This window comes from Heteronotia binoei, unplaced genomic scaffold, assembly GCF_032191835.1.
Source record: "Heteronotia binoei isolate CCM8104 ecotype False Entrance Well unplaced genomic scaffold, APGP_CSIRO_Hbin_v1 ptg000322l, whole genome shotgun sequence".
NCBI classification, from domain to species: domain Eukaryota; kingdom Metazoa; phylum Chordata; class Lepidosauria; order Squamata; family Gekkonidae; genus Heteronotia; species Heteronotia binoei.
In genome coordinates this window covers 248404-274999 of record NW_026800016.1, presented here as the reverse complement: position 1 = coordinate 274999, position 26596 = coordinate 248404, and the positions used below count along the sequence as shown (strand labels likewise).

Below are 26596 nucleotides of genomic sequence, written 5' to 3'. Positions count from 1 at the left end.
CTGATGGACCTCCTGATGGCACCTGGTTGTGTTTTTTGGCCACTGTGTGACACAGAGTGTTGGACTGGATGGCCCATTGGCCTGATCCAACAGGGCTTCTCTTCTGTTCTTCTGTAACACAGAGTGTTGGACTGGAGGGGCCAGTGGCCTGATCCAACAGGGCTTCTCTTATGTTCTTCTGTGACACAGAGTGTTGGACTGGAGGGGCCACTGGCTTGGTCCAACAGGGCTTCTCTTATGTTCTTCTGTGACACAGAGTGTTGGACTGGATGGCCCATTGGCCTGATCCAACAGGGCTTCTCTTCTGTTCTTCTGTAACACAGAGTGTTGGACTGGAGGGGCCAGTGGCCTGATCCAACAGGGCTTCTCTTATGTTCTTCTGTGACACAGAGTGTTGGACTGGAGGGGCCACTGGCTTGGTCCAACAGGGCTTCTCTTATGTTCTTCTGTGACACAGAGTGTTGGACTGGAGGGGCCATTGGCCTGATCCAACAGGGCTTCTCTTATGTTCTTCTGTGACACAGAGTGTTGGACTGGAGGGGCCATTGGCCTGCTCCAACATGGCTTCTCTTATGTTCTTATGTGACACAGAGTGTTGGACTGGATGGGCCATTGGCCTGATCCAACAGGGCTTCTCTTCTGTTCTTCTGTAACACAGAGTGTTGGACTGGAGGGGCCAGTGGCCTGATCCAACAGGGCTTCTCTTATGTTCTTCTGTGACACAGAGTGTTGGACTGGAGGGGCCACTGGCTTGGTCCAACAGGGCTTCTCTTATGTTCTTCTGTGACACAGAGTGTTGGACTGGAGGGGCCATTGGCCTGATCCAACATGGCTTCTCTTATGTTCTTATGTGACACAGAGTGTTGGACTGGATGGGCCATTGGCCTGATCCAACATGGCTTCTCTTATGTTCTTATGTGACACAGAGTGTTGGACTGGATGGGCCATTGGCCTGATCCAACATGGCTTCTCTTATGTTCTTATGTGACACAGAGTGTTGGACTGGAGGGGCCACTGGCCTGATCCAACAGCGCTTCTTTTATGTTCTTCTGTGACACAGAGTGTTGGACTGGGTGGGCCCTTGGCCTGATCCAGCATGGCTTCTCTTATGTTCTTAAGGTAACTGAGAAAGTTCTGCCCCATTGCCTGTGGGATACTAGAAAATAAAACACATTCTTCACTTAAAAGCTCTTCGCATAGTTTGCATTCTACACCAAGATGATTTTTGCCCTCTTCCCTTCCATTTCCCCAAATTAACTGTGCCTGAGAGTTCTCCGTTGGAATCAGCTCCTGGGAACCTGGGATATCCGTCAGCCTGTGCCATTTTTGGGAAGCCTCCCTTCTAGGCAACATGTCCATCCATGACTGCTTCCCTGCTCATCTCTTCCTCAGACTCCAGCAAGGGAAAGCGAAGTTTTGGAGGAACAAATTCTTCATGCTCAGGAGAACTGCTGACGTAGGCCTCCCCACTGGTGCTGGAGTGGCAAGCAGACTAGATGAGCCTGGAGGTCCCTTGCAGTGCTCTGGTTCCATGATTTGGAGGACCAGGGGCCTGGCTAGAGTGTCCATGTTCTGCTCCAAGAGCTGGAAGGCACGTCTTCTCGCACACATGGCTTCTTTTCTCAATTCATCCCCTCTTCTGGGGCAGTTCCCAGGCCACTTGCTGTGGGTCAGGGGTGACCAGGCATGTTGCCAGAGGGGTCAAATGGTGGTCCACCCCTTTTTGGGGTGGGGCAGGAGAAAGGGCTTCTGGGGCAGAGGACGTGGACAGGTCAGGTGATGGGGTTGGATATGTCATTTCTGGGTCACATGCCAGATGACCTGCCATTTCTGGTGACACTGAAGGAGGAGGGGGCTTCCAAAGATGCCGCTGGCCGCACCCCTTCACTGATTATTCCGTGGAGGGCCTTTTGCTACTTCCCTGCAGCTTCTCAGAATGTGTCTTTGGTCCTTCCCTTCCCCGTTGGTTCATGTCCCACGTCGCAGGATCCTGTATTCCGACTGGGGGAGCCCCTCAGGTCTTGGGGGGGGGCGTTTTGCACTCACAGCCTCACTGAAGCAGTGAGCCCAAGGGGCCTCACTCTCAGAATCCATCCCAGGAGTGAAAGGCCTTTGGGACCCTTCAGCTGTGCCTCCCCTCTCAGGCTGCAGATGTCAAATCTGGCTATAAGTCTGGCTCAAGTGTAGAGCATGCTGGGTGGAACCAAAGTGTAACCAAATGCTGCTAGCAAATCCTCTCCTGTTCCCCCCTCCCTCCTCTTAGAAAATATCCCTGCTTTGAAATGGTGATGTGTGGAAAGTCTTATCTGAGCCTTCTCAGCCCAGGCTTGGGGGAGCGGAAGGAGCTTGAGAGCATCAAGGCCAGCTTGGCCTCTAATAAACATGAGAATGTATTTGTAACATCTATGTGTGAATGTCCTCTGCACAATCCCCCTATCCGTAGGAATCCCTTTGAAGTATACCTTATATGCAATGTATCTACGGTATGGCCTTTAGTCTTTTCAGGCCTTGGCTTAGGCCACAAGTATTCAGTATCAATAAAATAGTTTCTTTGTACCTCCATCGACTCATCATTGAATCTGCAGACCTGACAGCAGAAGGGCAGCACTTCCTTCCTGGCGCAAGAAGGTCAGCAGAGCCCACCCGGTCCGGCCGGCATCCCGACTCACGCGTCAGGCAGCCACTGAGTTCCTGGGGAAGGCAGAGAGGACGAGGCCTCTGTAGGGACCTCAGGAGAGCCCCAGAGAGCCAGTCTGGTGTGGGGATCAAGTGTGTGGACTCTATGAAGCCAGCCAGGTGACCTTGAGTCAGTCACAACTTCACACAGAGCTCTTCCTCTCAAGAGCAGTTTCTCTCAGAGCTCTCTCAGCCCCACCGACCTCACAGGGCATCTGTGGTGGGAAGGGGAAGGGCCAACGGTGGCCATGAGGGCCAGCAACAAGGCCAAGAGGGATTCAGTGAGCCGGGAGGTTCCCTTGGGCTGCTGGGGCCACTGGTAGCCCCTGACCACCCTCTTCATCACCAGCCTGCCTCACTGTCTCCTTGGGAAGCCCTCTGGGCCTGGCTGCCACCCCATCACAACTCCCCCTGGCGGGCGGGTGGGCAAAGAGGCCTTTCTCTCCTTGCCTCCGTCCGCGGCCCAGAACCTGCTGCCCACCGGCTTCACGGGATGCCCTCCTCCAGAAAAAGGCCTCCTTCTTGCCTCCCTCTCCGTGCCCTGCCTGTCAAGCAAGCGGATCTCTAAGTAACCAGCCCTTGAGTTGAAACAAAGTATAGGTTTATTGATAATCCGTGTGCTTCTATTGAGCCAAGAACTGGAACTGATACAGAGTAATAGCAGAGCGTATACTTAAAGATGGCACATCAAAGGTTCTATCAACAAAGCTGCAATTACTAAACAGTCCTGTATTCACGTGTGAAAGTTCACACAGTACTTTCGTTATCTCCCTGCGGGTATACTTCCTGGGTCCAGGCTTGGCCTGGGGAAATGTCCCTTCAAAGAGCAAATTCCTGCATTTGTTAGTAAAAGCGAGAGAGGCGCAGGGAGGAGGCGCCGCTAACTTTTCTACTTCGATGTGCCTCAGCTTTGTTTCAGGGTTAAGTAACAGGTACAGCATGGCAGTTACATTCTGATAAACATAGACAGTTATGGTAAAATAAAACATTGCTTGGCACTGCCTTGTGCCACCCAGCTCCCACGAGTCTCCCTTCCTCCTGCTCTCCCCCCCCCCCCCGCACCCGCGCAGCTGGGGCTGGGCGTCGGACGGGAGCTCCACCGGGAGGGAGCCAGACTCCAGCGCAGCAGCAGGGGCGCGACAGGCAGCGAACCAACCGCCTCTTCCTTTGGCCCCTCGCCTGGCAAGCGGGGCAACGGGTCGCCGCCTTCAGCCAGCAGCCAGTGGAGGGCACCGCGGCCCCCCCCGCCCCTCCCTCTTTCCCGCGGGCGCGGGAGCTGCCTCCCCCGGGGAGTGGCAACCCGGCGGGCTGGGAAGCCGGCTGGCACCTGCGGGAGGGGAAGGGGGCAGCAGGGAGTAGCCTCCCAAGGGGTGCGAGCGCCCCGGACACCACGGCTGGCCGGGCCAGGCTCTCCATGGGGCCGCTCTGGAGGGGGACCAGCCCCCTCGGGCCTCTTCTTCTCCCTCTGGGCGCTCAGCCACCCCCCGGGCCGCTTCTGACCCGTCTGCCCGCCCAGCCCAGTGGCCCGAAGGCGGGCAGCTTTGGCCAAGGGCGCCCTGCCCTGGGGAGGGGGGAAGGGGGCGGCAGCCGGTTCCTGGAAAGGGCGGCCCGCTGGACGCCGCCGGGCTTGCGCAACCTTCCCGCCGCTGCCTATAAGAGCGAGGGAGGGAGGCGAGCGGCCAGCCCAGCCCAGCCCAGCCAGCGGAACGATGGTGCGCCTCTCTCTCCCGGCAGCCTCGGCCCTGCTGGCCGCGCTCCTGCTCGCCTCGTCTGCCGCGGCGGACGCCTCGTCGCCCACAGGAGAAAACCCCGGCGGGACGAAGGTAGGGCGGGAAGGCAGAGCGCCTGGCTCTGGTGTGGCGCTGCAACGCGGGGCCGAGAGCCCACCTGGCAGGGCTGTCGGGAGAGCGGGCGAGGCGAAGGCAGGCAGGCAGGCAAGCGAGTCTTCGGGAGAGGAGCCGCGCGGTGCCCAGACACCCGCCCTGCCCGGGGCTCCTAAGGGCGATCCTTGCTTGCCTCTGCTGCTGCGGCTGGGCTGGGCTGGGGGGGCGGTTTCCCCGCTGACCGCCCGCCCTCCCTCCCTCCCTCCGTGCCTCCCCCCTCTGCAGTGCAGCCTGGCGGGGATGTGGGTGAACGAGCTGGGCTCCAGGATGGTCCTCTCGGCCCCCGACGACGGCGGCGCCTTCTCGGGCTCCTATCTGAGCGCCGTGACCGCCTCCAACGCGGCCATCACCGAGTCGCCCGTGCTCGGCGTCCAGCACCAGCCCGACCAGAGCGCCCAGCCCACCTTCTCCTTCGTCGTCCTCTGGAGGTTCACCGGTAGGTGGGCGGGAGGGCGGGGGGCTCTTCTGTAGGGACTTGCCTCCTCTGCCTCCCCGGCGGCTCGCTAGGGCGACCCCCGCCCGGGCTGGAAAGAAAGAGGCGCTCCTCCCCGCAACACCCCCGCCGGCACCCCCTGGAGGGCGGCTTGGGCACCCGCAATGCCCCGCCCCACCAAGGCCCCTCTGCTTGGTTCCCTCCGACCCTGCAGCCTCCACCGCGGCCTTCGTGGGCCAGTGCTTCGTGGACGAGGAGGGCGCGGAGACGCTGGAGACCCTGTGGCTGCTGCGCCAAGAGGTGCCGGCGCGGGGCCAAGACTGGCAGGCCACCCGGTGAGCAGCAAGGGGGGCGGGGGGCGAGCCACGAGCCTGGGAGGAGCCAAGCGGCCAGCCCTCGACGGCATCGCCGCCTTCCTTCTCTTCCCCGGCGCCGCCTCCCACAGCTCCTCGACGACTCCCCAAGAGCTGAGGCGGCCCCGGGCGCGGGCGGTGGGGGGGGGGGCTTCCCGGCCAGGGGAGAAAGGGAGGCGGCGGAGGGGGGCATCTGTTGCCTGCCGGGAGACCCCCCCCCCTTCATCGACCTGTGTGCTTCTCCTGCGCAGGGTCGGCAAGAACGTTTTCACGCGCATCAAGTGACCGCCGCCGCCGCAGCTCCGCCGGTGCCCCGCCAGCCCCCTCCCCCCCCGCGACATCTGGCCCAATAAAGTGCCTTCAGTCTTCCCCCGCCCGGTCTCCTCTGGCTGGTCTTGCGGCGCCTGGGGGGGGCGGTGGGGAGGAAGAGGGTCTTTGCAGCCCAGCCTTCCCAAGCCTCCGGGGCAGGGTGGGGGGAGGGCAGGCAGGCTGCACCCCCCCCCCCCCCCGCCCGTGAAACCTCCAGTCCGCAGCGGGCCAGATCCATCCAGCCGCCTTCAGGGCCTGCCAGCTGCTGAGGGGGCGGCGGGGGGGGGGGGAATGGCACCGGCGCATCAGGAAGGAGGCGAAACCCGCTCGGCAGCTGCTCTTTGAGTCAAGCAGCGTCTCCCGTCTCCTGCTGTCCCTCTCTGGCCTTCATTGTCTTCAGGGGAGGGGAGGGGAGGGAAGAGAGAGAGTTCTCCCCCCCGCCACTTTCTCTGCCCCCCTCCCCCACCGGATTCAACCCTGTGGAGGCCCCGAGGCACTTCGAATCTGGGGGGCCCCTCGCCCCCCCCCCCACCGCCCTGGCCCCCCACTGCAGCCTGCAGGCACCGGTGGCTAAAAAGGCCAATGTAATTTTGGGCTGTATCAGCAGAAGCAGAGTGTCTAGATCACGCAAGTGACGGTATCGCTTTGCTCTGCTCTGGTAAGACCTCCCCTGGAGTATTGTGTTCAGTTTGGGGCACCATATTTTAAGAAGGATCTAGACAAGCTGGAAGGGGTCCAGAGGAGGGCGACGAAGATGGTGAGGGGTCTGGAGACCAAGTCCTAGGAGGAAAGGCTGAAGGAGCTGGGGATGTTTAGCCTGGAGAGGAGGCGGCTGAGAGGTGATAGGATCACCATCTTCAAGGACTTGAAGGGCTGTCCTATAGAGGATGGTGTGGAATTGTTTTCTATGGTCCCGGAAGGTAGGACCAGAACCAATGGGTTGAAATTAAATCAAAAGAGTTTCCGGCTCAATATTAGGAAGAACTTCCTGACAGAGCAGTTCCTCAGTCGAACAGGCTTCCTCTTCGGGAGGTGGTGGGCTGTCCTTCCTTGGAGGTTTTGAAACAGAGGCTGGATGGCCATCTGACAGCAATGTGGATCCTGTGAATTTAAAAAGGTAAAGGTAGTCCCCCGTGCAAGCACCAGTCGTTTCCAGCTCTGAGGTGATGTTGCTTTCACAGCGTTTTCACAGCAGACTTTTTACGGGATCGTTTGCCATTGCCTTCCCCAGTCTTTTACACTTCCCCCCCAGCTACATATATGAGAATATACTTACATTTCAGGTTGAAGATGAATAGTTAGCACACAGTGACTAACAGAGCGGAATTCACAGAGTCTGGCATGCACTGGAAAGTCAGTGTGGCTGAGGGAGCATCCACCATTGTGCGACTCTTTAACTACCTGGATTGCAACTGCAAGTAGGAATATGTCGGAGCGGGAGTAGCAGAGTGAGGGAGATGACTTGCCCGACACAGGGCTTCAGGAAAGAAAATCAGGCAGACACGTGCAACTAGTGCCAAAAGGTGTATTAACATAACAAGTGCTCTCTTGTGCAGTCTATACAATATCACCTCCACGGACAAAGTGCTTCGCCTAACCACCATCTCACAGGGAGAGACCTGTGTGATGCACACACAGATCATATATAGTCCAAGCAGCCAATCCTGGCCGTGCTGACTCAGCAGATTGCATCACTTGGCTTCTGCCGGCTCAAGCCGGTCTGCTGATCAGGTCACTGTGACCTAGCCTGGCAGCTAGATCACCAGCTGTCATACTGTAGCTGTCAGACTGGGTTTATGTAGATTCTTGCTCCAACACACCTCCTAATCTATTTAAACCCAGTGCACCAAAACACTTCACACAGTTTACATACATGTCCACCAGCAACATTACAGTTCATATTTACGTAGCTCGGAACCCTTTCCGGAATTCGTTCAGGAACTCATCATGATTGTAAAACACATCATCGTGTTCCTGTTCAGCCAGCTCTTTCAGACGCTTGGCTTCAGCCTCCTTCTCCCTTGCCTCGCACTCTGCCACCCAGGCTTTCCATTTCTTAGCCTTTTCTTTTAACATTTCCTCAAATCCGGGTGGGTCTGGATTGACAGTCAGAGTGACATAGGGACACTTGTACCTAGCGGGACGTTGGCCTTTGGTGGACCTGGCAGACACCCGTGGCCCTGTGCTTGGACCAGCTTTGTCTTCTTCGGGTTGCTCTGTTCCCACCTCCTGGGCTGGTTGCTCTGCCCCTGTAATTGGGTGTTGAACCTCCTGACTCTCACACTTTACCTCCAGTTCCTGCATTTGAGGCTCTGCCTCCTGACTCTGCTCGTCGGGCTCTGTGCCAGCATTCGGCTCACCTTCTCCAGCCCCACTGGGTGCCACCTCCTGGGCTGGAGTTCTGGGCTGCGCTCCAACATCGTTATCGCTACTTGGCAGCAGGACAAATTGTTTCTGCAAGGAGTGCAACCTTGGCCAGCTGCTTTCTTCATTGAACTGGGCACTCTTACTAAGTGTTATCTTGCTTTTGCTATTGCAGAAACGATAACACCTGGCCCTTGGCTTGTAGCCCAGAAAAATTAGGCTCTCTGCCCGGACATCCCCCTCCCCGCTACTCGTGGAGTGGATGCCAACCCGAGCCCGTGACCCAAAGACTTTTAAAGAACTCAAATCTGGGGTCTTGTTCAACAGTAACCTGTAAGGCACATTTTTCACAGTATTACACCAAACCCTATTTTGCAAAAAAACAGCTGCATGTATGGTTTCTGCCCAATAGGTCATTGGCAGTTGTGCATCCTCTAACATGCAATACATCACATTCTGCAATACAGCCCCATGCCCATTTTCTCGGGGCGTTGCCGGGTTCGTCAGACGGTGGGCAATGCCCTTGTTCTCCAGCCAACGTTTCATCTGGTTAGATAAGAATTCCCCCCCTCTGTCGGTTTGTACAGCTAGGAGATTAACCCCTAATTGTCTCTCCACTGCTTTGACCCACTTGGTGAATGTCTTATACACCTCAGACTTATGCACCATGGTGAAAACCCACGCGTACCTCGTGTGGTCGTCGGTGGCCACCAAGCAGTATCTCCTCCCCGACAGACTCTTTGGCAATGGGCCAATAACGTCTAAATGGACTAGTTCCAGGGCTCGTGTGCTTTCCCTTGAGCTTTCTTTAGCAACAGCACACGCCTTGCTTTTGGTCTTCTTGCAGACCTGGCAATCCAAGTAACATTTGCAAGGATTTACTTTCAAACTAGGCACAAGCTCCAGGGTTTTCTTTAACGCCCTAAATCCGCAGTGCCCAAGTCTCCTATGGAGCAAATGTATACAATTATTGTGCACAGGCTCATTCGACACCTGAGCCACCTGGGCACAATCACTCTGGACCACATACAGTTTACCTTCCCTCTTTCCTGTCACAAGCAACTTTCCCCCACCTCCCAGGATTTTGCAGCAGGTTTTCTCAACTCTCACCTGGTATCCCTGGTCAAACAGTGTGCTAACACTCAACAGGTTAGACTGCAGTGAGGGTACATACAACACATTTTGCAACATACATTTCAGTGCAGGAAATTCCACATTGCCTGAGCAAACAGAATTGGCAGTGGTCCCATCAGCCAATCTCACATACTTATGCTCAGGACTGTCAATGTTTTTCAACAACTCCTTCTCGCAGCAGAGATGGCTCGTTGCCCCGGAGTCTAAAATCCAAGCAGACCCTGTGCTCTCTACTGCAGACGTGACCAGCCGGGTTGCTTCCTCACACGGGCTGGCGGTCCTCCGCTCTCGCCGCACACGCCCCCGCCTCTTCTCCCTCTCAGGGCAAGCTCGGAGCAGGTGCTGCGACGACCCGCATCCATAGCAGCGACGGACTGCAAACGCAGTCGGCTCCCCTTCCTCCACCTTCGGACGCCTGCCAGCAGCAAAAGCTGGCTCATTCTTGGCTGTCTTCCCGGACACACCGATAACAGCACGCTGCCCGGCCGACACCCCCGGACAGCTTACGGCCGCAATTCTCTCTTGGAAGTCAAGCAGGTGGGCACAGACGTATTCCATGGTCAGGGTCGCTACGTCCACCGTCTCCAGAGAAGTTATCAGGGGAGTGTACTCAGGTGGCAACGACGACAGCAAAATGTACACTCTGTCGTCTGGAGCTACAGTCTTGCCTCTTGCCTCCAGCTCAACGAAACAGTCCGTTAGCCGTTTGACGTGATCTTTCACACACCCTCCAGCCGGCATAACGGTGCGGAACATCCTCCTTGTCAAGGCCATGAGGGAACCAGCAGTGGTGCTAACATGCACCGCACTCAACGCGTCCCAGGCAGCCTTGGGAGTGTCCTTCCCTCGCACATAAACCAGTTGGTCATCTCCTATAGATAGCACTATGTTGGCCAGTGCCTTATCCGATAACACAGTCTCGGCAGGAGATAAGTCAGCAGGGGGGTTACTCACGAACAGCCATTGCCCTTCACGCTTGAGGTAGTGTTGCATTCTCAGGCTCCACACCGCGTAGTTGGCTGAGGTGAGCTTCTCAACGGCTACTCCAAGCTGTTGCTGAGCCATCGTGCCGACTCCTCCTCACAGCTGGCTGCCGACGTCCCTCTGGCTCTCAAACAGAGAACGGTGGTGCTTCTGTGTCCTTCACCGGCGTTCCTCGCCTCCGGCTCTTTCCAAACTCACAGTCAGCTCAACTCTCAACTCTCTCCTCCGCGCAGCGGAACCGCCCTGGGCCCATAACCCTGTCGGAGCGGGAGTAGCAGAGTGAGGGAGATGACTTGCCCGACACAGGGCTTCAGGAAAGAAAATCAGGCAGACACGTGCAACTAGTGCCAAAAGGTGTATTAACATAACAAGTGCTCTCTTGTGCAGTCTATACAATATCACCTCCACGGACAAAGTGCTTCGCCTAACCACCATCTCACAGGGAGAGACCTGTGTGATGCACACACAGATCATATATAGTCCAAGCAGCCAATCCTGGCCGTGCTGACTCAGCAGATTGCATCACTTGGCTTCTGCCGGCTCAAGCCGGTCTGCTGATCAGGTCACTGTGACCTAGCCTGGCAGCTAGATCACCAGCTGTCATACTGTAGCTGTCAGACTGGGTTTATGTAGATTCTTGCTCCAACAGAATAACCTTCTGCAGATATGCATCCTATGTACAGGTCAGCCTGCAAACACATTCTATAGGAAGGAGGTGCTCTGAGCACTGGTTCTCGTGTTGGTATGGGTCACGTGCCCCATTTCTTGTAAAAGATGCCTCATATTCAGGTGAGAGTATTCTATGTACTACCGGGTACTTTGGGTGGGGGGGTGGGTGGGCTCCCTCTGGGAATCCTACCCCCCCCAGGGAAAGTGCATGCGCAATACATAGCCTCTCCTCTCCCGGTGTAGTGAACGCCGCGTGGTCACTGTCTGGCTATGCCTGGCAGATGGTCACTGCAATGGCCTCTCCTGCATTACTGCATCCGTAGCAACACCTTCTCGCTGGTCCCCCCCCCCCCGTTTTCACAGAGTTTGCTACGTCATGGTGCGACCGAATTGTCCGGCGGTATAACCGGATGGGCAGGCTGGGCCCACCAACTTCGTCAGCCTAAGAGAAGGAAAACTCTAACATCAAACCCGGGCAGATAGAGCTCGTTAATGTAACACCTACCACCTGGAGGACTCGCTGCCGGCGTCCCGGATTACTGGGCCATGGCAGATGACCCCCAGGTGAAAGGGTGGAGCCAGTACCGCGCACACTGCGCTTCACCTAAAAAATTCCTCTGCGCAGGCCTGAAGGGCATATCCACACACACAACCCACAACGCATCAAGTCCTGCAGCGATAGGCAAGGGGCGAAACGGCAGGTGGAAGGTGCCACTGGAAGCCGCAGTCCCGATCCTGCATGTAGGCGGTTCAGGATATTGGTCGCCTGATGCTAACCCGGAGACGAAAGCATCTTTCGGCAGCACCCTGAACGACCAAGCAGCCTTATCTAGGGACAGCACTGCTTGCTCCACACGGAGAGGGGCCTAGAAAAGGTGGCCTAAACAAAGCTCGTCTCCCCCACCCCAGTTGGCTAGCCGTGGTCAACGGGCATCCTTACTTGTGGTCGAAAAATAACAACAAAGAAAAGGCATGCACCTGCCTCACAAAGTGTGCAAAGACTAAAGCTTGCGTGTTGGAACATCAGAACCATGCTTGACACAGTAGACAGTGGTCGCCCTGAACGACGCTCTGCTCTAGTTGCCCACGAACTTCTCAGGTTGAATATCGACATAGCAGCTCTCAGTGAGGTCCGTTTCCCTGAGGAAGGTAGTCTTCAAGAACACGGTGCTGGCTATACCCTCTACTGGTCAGGTAAGTCAAAGGCTGAGAGCCGCCTTTCTGGCGTTGGCTTCATGGTCAGGAACTCCATTGCCTCCAAACTCGAAAACCTGCCAACAGGTCACTCAGATCGCATCATGTCTACATCAACCATCACCAGTGGTCTGACCTAGCCTCAGATCGCAAAGCATGGAGGCACACCATCCACCAGGCTGTCTCTTCCTTTGAGAACGCACGCATAGCTGGTCTTGAGGACAAAAGGAGATTGAGGAAGAATCGCACTGATACAGCACCAACCCCAAATCAGACTTTTCCCTGCAGCCGCTGTGGCCGGACCTGCCTGTCCCACATTGGTCTTGTCAGCCACCAGCGAGCCTGCAGCAAACGTGGACTACTGCACTCTTCTTAAATCTTCGTTCGCGAAGCCAAGCCGAGAGAGAGAGAGAGACCGGGTACTTTCTCTTTGAATTTTAAAAACATTTATATCCTACTTTTCCTCCTATCAGTAACATATTTCTAAAGACATCTTACAAAAAACCTGTCAGGTGTCAAAACACACACAAAAACTTCATTTAAAATGTCCATAGAAACAAACAGTTTTGTCCTGAAGACCAAGAGCAGTGTGATCCTTATTAGCTCCACAGAGAGCTTATTCCACAGAAGTGGAGCCAGGACAGAAAGAGTTCATGAGCATCTGGTTGCCAGCTCTGCCACTCTCAGGGAAGGCAGCACCAACCAGTATTGATCCTAGAAGCACACTGAGGGCACGTGGATTCACAGAGACTGATGTCTTTCAGACTTTTAACATGGTCTACCAATGACTATAAAGCAGGGGTGGCCAAACTTGCTTAACATAAGAGACACATAGGATAAATGTCAGATGTTTGAGAGGAAGAAGAAGACTGCAGATTTATACCCTGCCCTTCTCTCTGAATCAGAGCCTCAGAGCAGATACAATCTCCTGTATCTTTCTCCCCCCCCCTGCCCCGACAACAGTACCTTGTGAGGTGGGTGGGGCTGAGAGGGCTCTCACAGCAGCTGCCCTTTCAAGGACAACCTCTGACCCAAGGCCATTCCAGAAGCTGCAGGTGAGGAATCAAACCTGGTTCTCCCAGATAAGAGTCCGCACACTTAACCACTGCACCAAACTGACACGAATGTCAGATGTTTGAGAGCTGCAAGACGGACGGAAGGAAGGAAGGAAGGAAGGAAGGAAGGAAGGAAGGGAGGGAGGGAGGAGGGAAGGAAGGGAGGAGGGAAGGAAGGAAGGAAGGGAGGGAGGGAGGAGGGAAGGAAGGGAGGAGGGAAGGAAGGAAGGAAGGAAGGAAGGAAGGAAGGGAGGGAGGGAGGAGGGAAGGGAGGGAGGAGGGAAGGAAGGAAGGAAGGAAGGGAGGGAGGGAGGAGGGAAGGAAGGGAGGAGGGAAGGAAGGAAGGAAGGAAGGAGGGAGGGAGGGAGGAGGGAAGGAAGGAAGGGAGGGAGGGAGGGAGGAGGGAAGGAAGGAAGGAAGGGAGGAAGGGAGGGAGGAGGGAAGGGAGGAAGGGAGGGAGGGAGGGAGGAGGGAAGGAAGGGAGGAGGGAAGGAAGGAAGGGAGGGAGGAGGGAAGGAAGGAAGGAAGGGAGGGAGGAGGGAAGGAAGGGAGGAGGGAAGGAAGGAAGGAAGGAAGGAAGGAAGGAAGGAAGGAGGGAAGGAAGGAAGGGAGGGAGGAGGGAAGGAAGGAAGGAAGGAAGGAAGGGAGGGAGGAGGGAAGGAAGGAAGGGAGGGAGGAGGGAAGGAAGGAAGGAAGGAAGGAAGCACAAAGGCAGGCCGTGCTTTCAGCCGCCATGGAGAATATGTGCATTGATGATGCCAGCCTTCCTGGGAGTAAGTCCCATTGAACAGACCAGAGTCACTGTCAGCTTAACCGACCTTCACAAGTTGTGAAGATAAAAATGAAGGAGGGGAGAACAACGCTGCGAGCCAGTTTGAATCCCCACTGGGGAGAAAGGGCTCCCCTACGTGTCCGTTCACGCTGCGAGGGAGGGAGGGGTCCAGGACAGAGAAAGCAGCAGCCGGCTTTTCCTCCCCACAACACCTGAAAGGGCCATGCCAGGCGCTGGGTCCTAGTGCTCCTCTGACATCTTTCGTCTCTCGTGGCCTTTCCAAACAAGCGCCCAGGCTACCTCCCCACCCCCACCCTCACAGACAGGAGGAGGCCACCGGGCGGGCTCTGCTTGGGAGGAACACTCCCGCTATGAAAACTGGGGGAGCGGGGAGCTGGCCCGGGGCCCATAGGCAACCTAATAGTTAATCTGGCTCCGCCCCCAGCATCCATTGGCCCGGAGGGCACTGCTCCCCATCCTTTGCTGGACCTGGCAGGGCTGATGAGAGGGCAGGAGGGAGGGGGTTGAGCGCCTTCCCTCGGCCCAGTCTGATCAGCTCTCCGAAGGCAAGCAGAGGGGTCGGAGGAATCAGCCTGGGTTCTGTAAGGGAAGATCTCCTTGTCTCACTAACCTTGGGGAGTTCTTTGAGGGGGGGGGGCGCACAAGCAGGTGGACAAGCCCCACCTCCCCCCCCCCAGTGGATGTCGGAGTCCAGTCAGGCACCTTGAACACCAATCAAGTTGAATTCTGGCAGTAGGTAGAGGCTTCTGGTGCAGCCCCCTTGACTCAGACTCCAGAAAGCTGTTGAGAAAGGTTGTTCTCAAAGGTTCCTAAGTCAACTCAGCAGTCAAGGGATGAAAGGAAGACAAGAACTGCTGAAGGAACAGGAAACAGAGAGGGAGACTCAATGGGCAGTCTGGGTAACAGGCAGTGGGGTGCTGGAGGGCTCAGTGCTGGGTCCCATGCTTTTAAACTTGTCCATTAATGATGTGGAGTTGGGAGTGAGCAGTGAAGTGGCCAAGTTTACAGATGACACTAAATTGTTCAGGGTGGTGAGAACCAGGGAGAATTGTGAGGTGCTCCCCATGGATCTTGGTGCTGGGGGGCACCAGGGGGAGGGCTTCTAGTGTCCTGGCCCCACTGATGGACCTAATAATAATAATAATAATAAATTTATTTTTGTATCCCGCCCTCCCCTGCCAAAGGCAGGCTCAGGGCAGCTCACAGGACATGGTATAACCATGATTTCAATAAAATACAATCAATACAATAAAACAGATTAAAATACAGTTAAATTACATTATAATTTAAGTTAAAATTAGATAAAACAGCCATTATAAGTTAGTAATTAAGGTGCTACAATTCACAAACATGTATAGGATGGCTATAAGTTAATTTAGCCGGGTTCCATCTTAAAAGCGAGCTGAAAGAGGGTGGTTTTGCAAGCCCTGCAAAACTGATTCAGGTCCCGCAGGGCTCGCACCTCCTCTGGGAGTTGCTCCTGGGTTTTTTGGCTCCTGGGTTTTTTTGATGGCTCCTGCGTTTTTTGGCCACTGTGTGACACAGAGTGTTGGACCGGATGGGCCATTGGCCTGATCAACATGGCTTCTCTTATGTTCTTCTGTGACGCAGAGGGTTGGACTGGATGGGCCGTTGGCCTGATCCAACATGGCTTCTTATTCTGATGCAGTGATGCTCTGTCTTCTTGGTACTTGGGGGGCACAGTGGGAGGACTTCTAGTGTCCTGGCCCCACTGATGGACCTCCTGATGGCACCTGGGTCTTTTGGCCACTGTGCGTCACAAAGTGTTGGACTGGAGGGGCCACTGGCCTGATCCAACAGGGCTTCTCTTATGTTCTTATAGATCACTGTGTGGGGCAGTGATGCTCTGTCTTCTTGGTGCTTGGGGAGGGCACAGTGAGAAGGCTTCTAGTGGAGAACTTCCGGAATATGGCGTGGTGACACACAGAGCATTGCCGAGCTCCGGCGTGCACTGTGCATTTGAGTGCTCCAGAGAGGTCCTTCTCTACAGAGGATCTCTTAAGAAGCGCCTGAAAGGCGCCTCGAAGCTTAGGGGAGCTGGTTGAGGGTTTAGGGGGGAAGCGGAGGCGACCCTTCTACCTTCTACCTTTCCCTTGCCTGGAGCCCTCCAACGCTTCGGCACCTTAACCAGGCCTCCGGAGCAGGAGCCAGCGGGGCAACAGAAACTCAAGCGCTGGCCCAAACTGGAACTGAAGCGCAAGAAAAGCTAAACTTAAAAGGGAAAATGGAATAATTCGACCTACCAGAATACCGACGCGACTGGGAGCTGAGAGCCGCGAGAGACAGGCAAGCGACGGCGCGCGGCGCAGTACGGAGTGACAAAGAAGACGACCGGAAAGCAGCTTGCCTGGGCAGGATCGATTAGCTGCGGCAGCGGCTGGACAGCGCAGGAGGAGCGGACTGCAAGGTACTCAAGTCCCAGGCATCTGAGGCCCCGGGGATTGGTTGGCGACGGCGGCCGTGGTGGGGAGCAGAAAGAGACAGCGGGGCGAGCGAAGAGACGAGATAGAGTCAAATCAAGTCGTGTGGGTGGTGATGATGGCGATGATGGTGATGATGAGAAGACAGCAATAAGGGTGCTGGACGGTTGGAAGGGAGAAGTCGGGGCGAGTCTGGCTGACGCCCGGTGGAGAGGGAAGCAGACTGAATGGAAATGGCGGCGAGTGAGTGAGTGCTAAGAAATAAAAGACTTGTGACAGGGAAGCGATTTGAAAGCGGCTGAAGAGTTGTTGAATAGAACTGGCAGATTGATAGAAAGAGAAGAGAAGGGGAAAAGGAAAGGGAACGAAAGCAGGAAGAAAGAAGAGAAAGAAGAAGAGAAAAGAAGAAATAGAAGGGAGAGAAGAGGGGACTACGGTGGAATGCGGAAGGGAAGTGAGGAAAGGAATGGAATGGTGATGTTAATAAGGATTGAAAGGCTGAAAGAGTGAGTAGTTAAACCTGAAAGTTAAACCGCGGCCTCCCTCTTTTACTTTGGATTACAAACTTGAGACTTGGGAAGCGCAGAACTAAGTCAAGAAAGAGAGAGAGAGAGACGGTTTTTAGCAGTGGACCCTGCGGCTGTCTCTCTCTTGAAGAAAGGGCTATTTAAGCGGCACAAGAGACAGAGATTAGCGAACATATATTGAGTCTTCACTGGAATGGATTATAAACTGTTCAATAAGAGGAGATAAAAGGGGGGAAAAAGAAGAAAGAAGAAAGGAAGTAGAAGAAAGAAGACAGAAGATAGAAGAAGGAAGAAAAGGAAGTTAAATCAGCTGAACTTGAGCTTAAAACTGGTGTTTGATACTAATGTGTGGTTGGTATTGAAAATAATGAATAGATGAATTTTGGGCAAGCTTAATGAGAGTAAATGAATTGTTGAAATGATGGGAGGATGAAATATTAATGTGATGAAATATTGATGTATTGACTGCTATTGAATTAACGTTGCTGGGTTAATGTAGAACTGATTGATTGATTCTTTGATTTTTTGATTGGATGTTCTATTGATACCCTAGAGATCTCAGAGAATATTAGGTATAAAAGATAAATCCTTTAAAACTTTAAAGAAACAGTATTTAAAGTTGAAATATAGACCTTGACATCAGTGTGCACTAACAAGGCTTGATAGTATAATTGATACTGTGAATCAACTGGGTGAGACAGTGATCAGTGATATAAGGAGAAGCAATATAGGAAATCTTAGGGGCCTAACTTGGAGGCCTAATTTATATTGAAGCAGCAACAAAAGTTGTCAAAGTATGGGAGATAAAGAGAGAAAAGAGAGACAGATGGAGGCCAAAATCAAAAAACTAGGCCAGGGCACCCCACCGGGAGGTTCAAAACCCATACCACCAATTGAAAACCAGGATGCTATAGAAAAATTGCAGGCGATAATGGTGGCAGGTTTTAAGCAAAACCAGGAAGCTCTGGCAGAGATGAAAATGGAATTAATGGGAGAGATTAAAAAAACAAATGATAAAATGCAAGATTTCCAAAAACAACTTTTGGCAAACACGCAGCAAGTGCATGGCCTAGTAGCAAAAGTGGAAAGACTAGAAGACCAGAATAAAGCCACTATAGCGACGGTACGAGAAAACAAAACTGACTTGGCAGAAATGGAGGAAAAAGTGGCAAGGCTGGAAATGGAAAAAGCGGCCTATGTATTACGGTTCCAGAATGTCCCTGAAGCAAGGGGAGAGAATCTAGAGAGCAAAATCTTGGAAATATTAAACACAAAGGAGGAGAAATTGCTGGAGAGAGAAAAGAATGAAATTGACTGGGTTAAGAGAATATCCTCCTCCTATTCTAAAAGACATAACCTTCCAAGAGAAATTTTAGTAAAATTTACCAGAGTTTCGACCTGTGAGAAGATTCAAAAGAAAGTAAGAGAAGAAGGTCTGGTCTGGGAAGGTAACACCATTAAAGTATTGAAAGATGTACCCTGGACAATTCGTCAGAAAAGGCTAGGATATAAGAGACTGACCAATTGGTTATCAAAAAATTCAATACAGTTTAAGTGGCTAGTTCCAGAGGGAATTTTTTTCACTTTCCAGGCTAAAAGATATAATATAACAACGATAGAAAAAATGGAGGACTTCTGGGATAGTTTTGTAGCATCAAGTAACCAGGGCTCAGACACAGGAGAAGATCGAGAGGAGGAAACAGACCGACCTGGAAAAGACGAAGAAACTACCCCAAAACTTAAAAGAGAAGGAGTTAAAACAAGACAACACACTAAAAGAGACCAAAGAACCACAGAAGATAGTAGAACGCTGATAGGATGAATAACAGAGCAGGATTGCAGATTATCTCAGTGAACGTAAACGGCTTAAATGAGCCCAAGAAGAGAAGGAAGACTTTTCTACAACTCCAAAAAGTTAAAGCGCAAATAATCTGCCTCCAAGAAACGCATATAAAGAAGAATGATATTAAATTTCTACAGAACAAAAAACTGGGACAACTATACCACTCTTGTGACGAAGGGAAGAGAAGAGGAGTAGCTACATACGTCAACTTAAATATAGATTCTAAGTTGATTTTCAGAGATGAAATGGGAAGAATCCTCATAGTAGAAGCCACAATTAATAAAAGGAAAATCTTGGTGGTAAATATATATGCCCCAAACGACAAGCAAGAGAACTTTTACAAAAATCTACATGAGAAATTAGCGGAACTACAGGCAGAGTGTTGCTGCATTATAGGAGACTACAATGCGGTGTTTGACACCAAAAAAGATAAAAAATCTGAAAAGCCAAAGAAGAACTCACTACGTAATGTCTTACCCAAGGCTTTTGATAGAATGGCGGAAGAATTTAACTTAGTGGATGTTTGGAGGGCTAAAAATTTACAAGCGGAAGATTTTACTTTTTATTCTCATGTTCACAAGTGCTGGTCCAGGATTGACATGTGTTGGGTGTCGATAGGTTTAATTCCGCAAATCAACCAAGTAGACATTTTACCGAAGACGTTTGCAGACCATAATCCAATACAAATGACTTTACAATATCCCCCAAGAAATACTCGTTGGACTTTGAATCTCCAAATTCTAAAAGAAACAGCTTTTTTGGAAAAAACCCAAAAGGAAATAAAGGAATTTTTTCAACGAAATACAGAAGAAGATACAAGCGTACAGAATATTTGGGATACTTTTAAAGCTTTTTTTAGGGGTTTGGCTATTAGTTATACAGCAAAAAGAAACAGAGAACGTATGAAGTTGTATAATGACCTGGTTAAAAAATTAAAGGAACAGGAGAAACAACAAAAAATTAACAATACCGAAGACATAAAACTTAAAATTCAAGCTACACAACATGGAATCAACCTATGGTTAACAGAAGAATTAGAAAGAAAATTGAAATGGGCTAAACAAAATTACTTCGAAAATGCCAACAAAACGAGCAGGTGGCTAGCGTATAAGCTCAAGAAAGAGAGAGAAAAAAAAATTATAAAAATACTCAAAAACCAAGAAGGGAAAGAGATTACTCAAGAAGGCCAAATGGAGCAAATTGTCAAGAGCTTTTATAGAAACCTTTATAAAAGACAGGAAATAGTAGAACAACGACAAGAAGAATATATAAAAAATGTTAATATGAAGCAACTAACAAAAGAGCAGCAAGACTCATTAGAGGGCCCCATCACAGTCCATGAGATAACGGAGGCAATTAAACAGCAGAAACCTAATAAAGTACCTGGGCTGGATGGTATACCGGTAGAAGTATACAAATCTTTTGAAGATCTCCTTTTAATCCCCTATAAAAAACTGTTAGAAAAAATTCAGGAATCGACCGTAATCCCAACATCATGGACAGAGGCATTGATTTCATTAATACACAAAGAAGGAACGGATCCGGTAGAAATTAAGAATTACAGGCCAATTTCTCTCCTAAATGCAGACTACAAAATCTTCGCAACAATATTGACTAATAGATTCAAGAAAGTTATCACAAATATAATACAAGAAGACCAAACAGGATTTATTCCAGGAAGAATGATGCGACAAAATTTAAGATACCTCCTGAACGTCCTAGAATACTATAAAGATCAACCTGGCAAACAGTTTGCAGGTATCTCATTAGACGCGGAAAAAGCGTTTGACAACGTGAATTGGAATTTTATGGGTAAAGCACTGGAAGTAATTGGTTGCGGCAAGAACTTTCAGAACCTTATAAAGGCCATATATACTAAACAGAGTGCGAGAATCAACATAAATGGAAGAAATTCGGAATTTGTGGAAATAGAACAAGGGACTAGACAAGGCTGCCCTCTGTCTCCCCTCCTTTTCGTAACTGTAATAGAATTTCTGATTCAAAAGGTAAGGGACGATTCTGGAATTAGAGGCTTGAAGATTAAGAATGAAGAACTCAAAATCCAGGCATTCGCAGATGATCTCTTGTTTATTCTAGAGGACCCTGTCTCATCAATTGATAAATTAAAAATTAGACTACAACAATTTGGGGAAGTCTCCGGATTTAAAGTTAATATACAAAAAACCAAATTTATAACTAAAAATATGAATAGAGAGCAAATTAAGCAACTGGAAGATAAATCTGGATTCAAACATGAGAAGCGAATCAGATACCTAGGAATTCAGCTAACAAATGATGTGAAATCTCTCTACCAAGACAATTATGAGAAGATCCGTAAGGAAATCGAAGCAGATTTGGAGAGGTGGAAAGGCTTGCAAATCTCCCTTCTGGGGAGGATAGCTACGATCAAAATGAATGTTCTTCCCAGAATCCTATTCCTATTTCAGATGATTCCAGTAGAAATACCCAAATCCTTCTTCCAAAAATTTAATAAAAAAATTATGACTTTTATTTGGGAAAACAAGAAACCTAGGATTAAACTAAAGGTCCTCCAAGAAAGTAAATTAAGAGGGGGCATGGCCTTGCCGAACTGGTACTTATACTACAAGGCGTCATGTTTAGCCTGGACCAGAGAGTGGCTCCTGCTGGAAAATAAAAGATTACTGGTACTAGAGGGTGCAGGACTGGTTAAAGGCTGGCACGCCAATATTTGGTACCAACCTTCTCAAAAAAATAACAATTTTCAAAAACATGAAATTCGAAAGGCACTTCACAAGATCTGGTTAGAAACTAAAAGGAAAATCTATACGTACACCCCCTTGTGGGTTTCGCCAGTTGAAGCAGCTACTCATCCGAATCTGTATGACTGGAAAACTCCCCAAAATTATGCTGTATTGTTGGACGCAGACAATAACTTAAGCTTGGATATGAACATGATACCGGATTGGTGGGTTAGGTGCCAGGTTAAATCAATGTATCAATCAGACAAAGGTTTGGGTTTCCCCAGAGAGGTAGATGCAAATGAATTTGACACTATGATATATGAATCCAAAAAACTGATTTCCAAAATATATAGCTGGTTATTAGAGGAGGAGATGCAAACTGAGATGGTTAAAGAAAGTTGGGTAAGATGGTTACAAGATTTCGGTTATTCAATTGAATTGGAAGAATGGGATAAAATCTGGAAATACAATATTAGACTGACCAAATCGGTAACGTTTAAAGAAAATTTATACAAAATGATGTATAGATGGCACCTCACTCCAGCAAGACTAGCCAAAATGAACCCAAATTATAATAATAAGTGTTGGAAATGTAACAAGGTTGAAGGGTCATTTTACCATATATGGTGGAAATGTGAAATTGCCAAGAAATTTTGGGCACAAATAAATATGTGGATGCAAAAAGTGTTAAAGAAAAAGATTAGACACTTGCCTGAACTATACTTATTGAGTATATGTAGAGAAAATCTAGGGCGAGGGGAAAAAAAATTATTGATATATATGATTACAACTGCTAGAATACTCTACGCGAAGCATTGGAAATCCCCCCAGATTCCGAGCAAACAAGAATTCTTATTTAAATTATTAGAATCTGCTGAAATGGATATTATGACAATGAGGTTGAGAGATGGAAATTGGCAGGATTGTATGAAAAACTGGGAACCTGTATATATATGGGCAAAAAGCATGGGATTTGAGATGAGATACTAGGATTGTTATTATAAAATACCCTCAAGGCTCCTTTTATATGTGGTGGTGGTGGGGGGTGAAGGGATGGTGATGGGTGGACATGGTGGATTTGGTGTTTACATATGTATGTTGTTTTCCTTTATTGTTTGTTTTTATTTATGAGATTTCTTTGGCTTTGTTTGTTTGTATTTTCTTTTTTGTCGTTCTATTTTATTCAATAAAATCCTTTAAAATTTTTAAAAAAAAAAAAAAAAAAGAGAAGGCTTCTAGTGTCCTGGCCCCACTGATGGACCTCCTGATGGCACCTGGGTCTTTTGGCCACTGTGCGTCACAAAGTGTTGGACTGGAAGGGCCACTGGCCTGATCCAACATGGCTTTTCTTGTGTCAAGGCTGGGTGAGTGGGCATCAGCATGGTAAATGTGTGTCACTGTGGGCAACATTGGAGTCAAAACTCCTAACTATTGATCTACATTGATGGGGCCAACTGATGATAACTGGCCAGAGAGAGACCTTGGAGCCATGGTGTTGGAGGGGCCCTGTGGTGGAGCCTTTGCTTGGCATGCAGAAGGTCCCAGGTTCTATCCCTGGCAGCATCTCCAATTAAAAGGAGCAGGAGGCAGTGATGGGAAAGACCTTGGATAGAGGCTGCCAGTCTGAGCTGACAAGATTGAACTTGATGGGCGGGGCGGGGGCAGTGTCGGATCGAACCCTGTGGAGGCCTCCAGGCAGTCAAAATCGGGGGGGGGGGGGGCCTTGCAGATTATCTCAGAGCCAGAGCACCTGCCCACGGCCTCCGCTGCAGCCTGCAGGCCCCTTCTCAAAAGCCCCTTTTCTTAAGCTGTAGGGGAGAGGCAGTCTTGGTGGCAACGGCAGCAGCTGCTGAACAAGACAAGTCAGCCAAAGAGCAGCTACGGCGCTGGCTGTGTGTGCACAGGGCTGCAAGCAGAGGTAAAACTGGGGGGGGGGCAGCCCAGGGCCCCTAAAGACGTGGGGGTCCACAGGCCAGTGCCTACTTGGCGTAATGGTTAATCTGGCTTTGCGGGGGGGGTATGATTCAGTAGAAGGCAGCTTCAGGTGTTCATGTGCAGCAGGTAACTCACTGAAGATGTTGACCAAGTGTGCAACTGTAATGAAAACGGCAAATTCTATGGGGATTGGATTTAGACCCCACTCTTTACTACCCAAAGGAGTCTCAGAACAGGTTACCACCTCCTTTCCCTTTCTCTCCCCACAACAGACACCCTGTGAGGTAGGTGGGGCTGGGAGACCAACACAACCACTTTTAACTTTAAAAGGGGTAAATTCTCTGAGATGAGGAGGATTGTGAAGAGGAAACTGAAAGGAAAGGTAAATAGGGTCAAAACCCTTCGGAAAGCTTGGAGACTATTTAAAACTACATTCCTAGAAGCTCTGATAAAATATATACCACAGGTTAGGAAAGGCACCAATATATACCACAAGTTAGAGAAGGCACAAAAAGCCTGATGGTTAACAAAGTAATGGAAGCTGTAAAAGGTAAGAAGAATTCCTTTAAGTGATAGAAAGCTAGTCCAAGTGAGGTTAATATAATGGAACACAGGCTGTGGCAAATAACATGTAAGTCTGTGACTGGGCAGGCAAAAAGGGACTATGAGGAGCATATTGCAAAAAACAAAGACCAACAATAAAAATTTCTTCAAATACATTAGAAGCAGGAAACCAGCCCATTAGAAGCAGGAAACCAGCAGTGGGGCCCATGGATGACCAAGGGCTAAAAGGATTACTGAAGGACAATAAGAATTTAAGAGAAGCCATGTTGGATCAGGCCAATGGCCCATCCAGTCTAACACACTGTGTCACACAGTGGCCCAAAACCCCCAGGTGCCATCAAGAGGTTCATAAGTGGGGCCAGGATATTAGAAGCCCTCCCACTGTTGCACCCCGCAAATGTTGCCCAATAGAGAAATGGCTGAGAAGCTGAATGCGTTTTTTGCCTCCGTCTGCACTTTGGAAGATGAGAAGTGTTTGCCCACTCCAGAACCACTGATTTTGGGAGGGGTGTTGAAAGACCCGAGTCAGATTGAGGTGATTAGAGAGGAGGTCCTACAATGGATAGACAATTTATAAACTGATCCAACATGGCTTCTCTTATGCTCACACTTTCTGTGTTTCCTATAATAACCCCCGTTGTTTGCCTTCAGCCCATTCTCTCTACAAGGTCTTCTGGCACAGAGTCATTGCTGTGTCTGATTCCCATTCAACCTCGGCCATGTTCATATATGCTTCGATACTTTGGGTCAGCAACTGGCAAAAGCTCACAGGAACGAGATTAAAGATTTTTAAAACTGAACAGTTAAAATACTAAAACATTAAAATATTAAGCTTAACTGATGGCACAAGACTGTCAGATCTTTTTGGACCATTTCAGATAGAGGGGGAGAGAGGGGAGAAGAGGCGAGGCCTAATTTTGCTGGAATTCTCCATAGACCTGAGCTGTAAGGCTGGTGAAACAATCCCATTCCGCAGCCCTTGTGCAGCTGTTTGGGTCCCAGAGGGCCCGGATTTTAGCACCTCCTATCATTAACAGCCTTGCTCAGATCCTAGGTAAAGTGTAGAGGGGGAGGGAGGGGAGAAACACACCATTGGATTTCTCTTGGGAAGAGTTGCCACCAATAAGAGGCTGTCTCCAACTCTCCATCCCGTGGTTGCGTGGCTGTTCCTGACACGGGCAAAGCCAGGCGTGGGACTGGAGGGCTCTTATCATGGGCAACAGCTCTGCCTCTCAGACTGGGGACTTTCCCTGAAGAGGAGCATGCAGTGCTAGGCCACTTTTTTGCAAACGCAAACAAAAGAACCACCAACAGGGACGTGCATTGCCTTGCTCCAGAGCTTCATTTCCACTGACGCTCATCCTTTTACTTTTTTAAAGCTGTTCTTTAAAATGAATGTTAGCTAATGCAACAGGCAACTCTGGTACAGGGGATGGCATGAGTGTCCCCCCAACTCCCCCTGCTGCATGATGGTTGTGCACTGCATCCAGCCCAGATCATTATGTCCCCCTTTCCCAAAGCAGAATTCCAGGACCATCCCTGGTCATCGTCTGCAGTAATGGTGGCCAGCAGGAGGCGACTGAAGAAGATCCAGCTGTCAAACGTCTGACGTTTCTCCGGCTACTTGCAGACTATGCAGTACAGGACTTTCCTGCCTGCTTGTCATAAGGCCATAAGAGAAGCCATGTTGGGTCAGGCCAGTGGCCCATCCAGTCCAACACTCTGTGTCACATAAGAACATAAGAGAAGCCCTGTTGGATCAGGCCAATGGCCCCTCCAGTCCAACACTCTGTGTCACATAAGAACATAAGAGAAGCCCTGTTGGATCAGGCCAATGGCCCCTCCAGTCCAACACTCTGTGTCACATAAGAACATAAGAGAAGCCTTGTTGGATCAGGCCAGTGGCCCATCCAGTCCAACACTCTGTGTCACATAAGAACATAAGAGAAGCCATGTTGGATCAGGCCAGTGGTCCATCCAGTCCAACACTGTGTCACACAGTGGCCAAAAAACCAGGGGCCATCAGGAGATCCACCAGTGGGGCCAGGACACTAGAAGCCCTCCCACTGTACCCCCCCAGCACCAAGAATACAGAGCATCCCTGCCCCAGACAGAGAGTTCCATCAGTACGCTGTGGCTAATAGCCACTGATAGACCTCTGCTCCATATGCTTATCCAATCCCCTCTTGAAGCTATCTATGCTTGTAGCCGCCACCACCTTCTGTGGCAGTGAATTCCACATGTCAATCACACTTTGAGTGAAGAAGTACTTCCTTTTATCCAGCCTAACCCGACTGCTCAGCAATTTGAGTGCCCATGAGTTCTTGTATTGGGAGAAAGGGAGAAAAGGACTTCTTTCTCTACCTTCCTTATCCCATGCATAATCTTGTAAACCTCTGTCATGCCACCCTTCAGTCGACATTTCTCCAGGCTAAAGAGTGCCAAGTATTTTAACCTTTTTTCATAGAGAGTGTTCCAACCCTTTGAGAGCCAGTTTGGTGTAGCGGTTAAGTGTGCGGACTCTTATCTGGGAGAACCGGGTTTGATTCCTCCACATACACCTGCTGGAATGTCCTTGAGTTAGCCATAGCTCTTGTAGGAGTTGTCCTTGAAAGGGCAGCTGCTGTAAGAGTTCTCTCAGCCCCACCTACCACACAGGGCATCTGTTGTTGAGGGGGATGGGAGGTAAAGGAGATTGTAACCACTCTGAGATTCA

The 26596-nt window shown here is 50.5% G+C and overlaps 1 protein-coding gene across 1 annotated transcript; it reads left to right on the top strand.

The window, feature by feature from the left end:
* The first annotated feature begins 4330 nt into the window (after positions 1-4330).
* Positions 4331-5718, top strand: LOC132590587 (avidin-like). Its single transcript, XM_060263530.1, has 4 exons — positions 4331-4499; positions 4785-4995; positions 5207-5327; positions 5597-5718. Exons 1-4 carry the CDS (start codon positions 4386-4388, stop codon positions 5628-5630), a joined length of 480 nt encoding a protein of 159 aa, XP_060119513.1. The 5' UTR covers positions 4331-4385; the 3' UTR covers positions 5631-5718.
* Positions 5719-26596: the final 20878 nt, after the last annotated feature.